Source organism: Homarus americanus, unplaced genomic scaffold (genome assembly GCF_018991925.1).
Source record: "Homarus americanus isolate GMGI-L3 unplaced genomic scaffold, GMGI_Hamer_2.0 scaffold41027, whole genome shotgun sequence".
Taxonomy (NCBI): Eukaryota; Metazoa; Arthropoda; class Malacostraca; order Decapoda; family Nephropidae; genus Homarus; species Homarus americanus.
Window position 1 is genome coordinate 6,129,364 of NW_024745073.1, and position 1,725 is coordinate 6,131,088.

Consider the following 1,725-nt stretch of genomic DNA (forward strand, 5'->3'; position numbering starts at 1 on the left):
TGAAACACTGACCGAGCTATCAACATCAGTCAAATTGTACTGATATGAACCTTTTGTTGACCTCTTGTGACCTCTGACCTAATAAAAATGACCTTCTAGGCTAGGATATCTTGAAAACTATTGATGACAGCAACGAGGGACCGACCCCAGCCAGCCAACCAGCCTTCGTGTCTACTATTTGATGACGGTGACCTCCGTGAACTTTGGTGACCTTGAATGTCACCTTTAACAGCAAGAGAAGAATGTTGGATTACCTTAAGATTAACACTCCTCCCCTCCCTATCTTATGTCGCCTGATCTTTTAATACCCTAAAGTTACCTTAGCGGACTTAACCTACTCTAACCTAACCTAATCTAACGCTAGCATAACCTAATCCTAACCTAATGCCAATCTAATATAATTTAACACAAACCTAACCCCCAGTTAACGTTAGGGAGTTAAATTATCAGGTAAAATAAGCCTGGGTAGTTAATCCTCAGGTGATAAAAAAATGTATCCAAAAAGCTTTCCATGTAACAGCTGAAACAGACAGACAGACAGACAGACACCGAGACAGACACCGAGACACCAATCAATTCGTAATAAATTTTATTATTTCCCTCAAACTTGAATGTAATAACCGTGGGGAAATGTCGGTAAACTTGGAGTATTCACAGCGCTTAAATTCCGACCTTATCCAGATAGATGCCGACCTTATCCAGATAGATACCGACCTTATCAAGATAGATTCCGACCTTATCCAGATAGATGCCGACCTTATCCAGATAGATGCCGACCTTATCAAGATAGATGCCGACCTTATCAAGATAGATGCCGACCTTATCAAGATAGATGCCGACCTTATCCAGATAGATGCCGACCTTATCCAGATAGATGCCGACCTTATCCAGATAGATGCCGACCTTATCCAGATAGATGCCGACCTTATCCAGATAGATGCCGACCTTATCCAGATAGATGCCGACCTTATCCAGATAGATGCCGACCTTATCCAGATAGATGCCGACCTTATCCAGATAGATGCCGACCTCACAAATATAAGTAACAATAATGTATGTAACCTGGGCTCATAAACGTAACGCTGACCTCAAGTAACAGTTCCTGAAGTCACAATAAATAACATTGACCTTATTTAACTCTTCCTGGGGCATGAAGGTTAAGACCAGACGAACAAAGAAGACCCCCTCCCCCCTCCAAGAGTAGCGAGACTACCCCCCTCCCCCCAAGACTCAGTAGAAGGGGGAGGAGGACAGGGGGAGGAATGGAGAAATGGGGGTATGGAGGGAAGAAGGTAAGCAGGGGAGGGGTAAGGGGGAAAGGGGGTAGGATGTGGAAGGAAGATAGGGAAGGATTGGGAGGGAGAGGGGTGACAAAAACTGTAGACCCCTAGCATGACAAGGTCGGTGGTGGTAGGGTGGGGGGTAGAGGGGTCGGGGTGGAGGTGGAGGGGTCGGGAGGGGGGTGAAGTGGCCCAGACCCTGACAGCGCACCTCCCATAACCTTGACACCTGTGTACCAACGTCGCCCCCCCCCCCCTCTCCTTCCTCTCCCCCTTCAACTTGAGGGTGTTCCAGTGGGGGGGAAGGGGGGTGAGGGTCATCTTACACACAGGTGATTCAAGGTACTGCAGGTGTGTTTTATTTTGGTGGTGTTTTATAAGGGGGGGGTGATGTATTGGTGTGGATGTGATGGTGTGGATGTGTAGGTGTGGATGTGATGGTGTG

At 47.0% G+C, this 1,725-nt stretch overlaps 1 protein-coding gene across 1 annotated transcript; it reads left to right on the plus strand.

The window, feature by feature from the left end:
• The first annotated feature begins 630 nt into the window (after window positions 1-630).
• Window positions 631-1,074, plus strand: LOC121878506. Its single transcript, XM_042384764.1, has one exon. It carries the CDS (start codon window positions 631-633, stop codon window positions 1,072-1,074), a length of 444 nt encoding a protein of 147 aa, XP_042240698.1.
• The last annotated feature ends 651 nt before the right edge of the window (window positions 1,075-1,725 follow it).

Bases quoted from the DNA above. Each gene is read 5' to 3' on its own strand.
- LOC121878506 (XM_042384764.1), top strand. From the start codon at position 631: ATGTCGGTAAACTTGGAGTATTCACAGCGCTTAAATTCCGACCTTATC.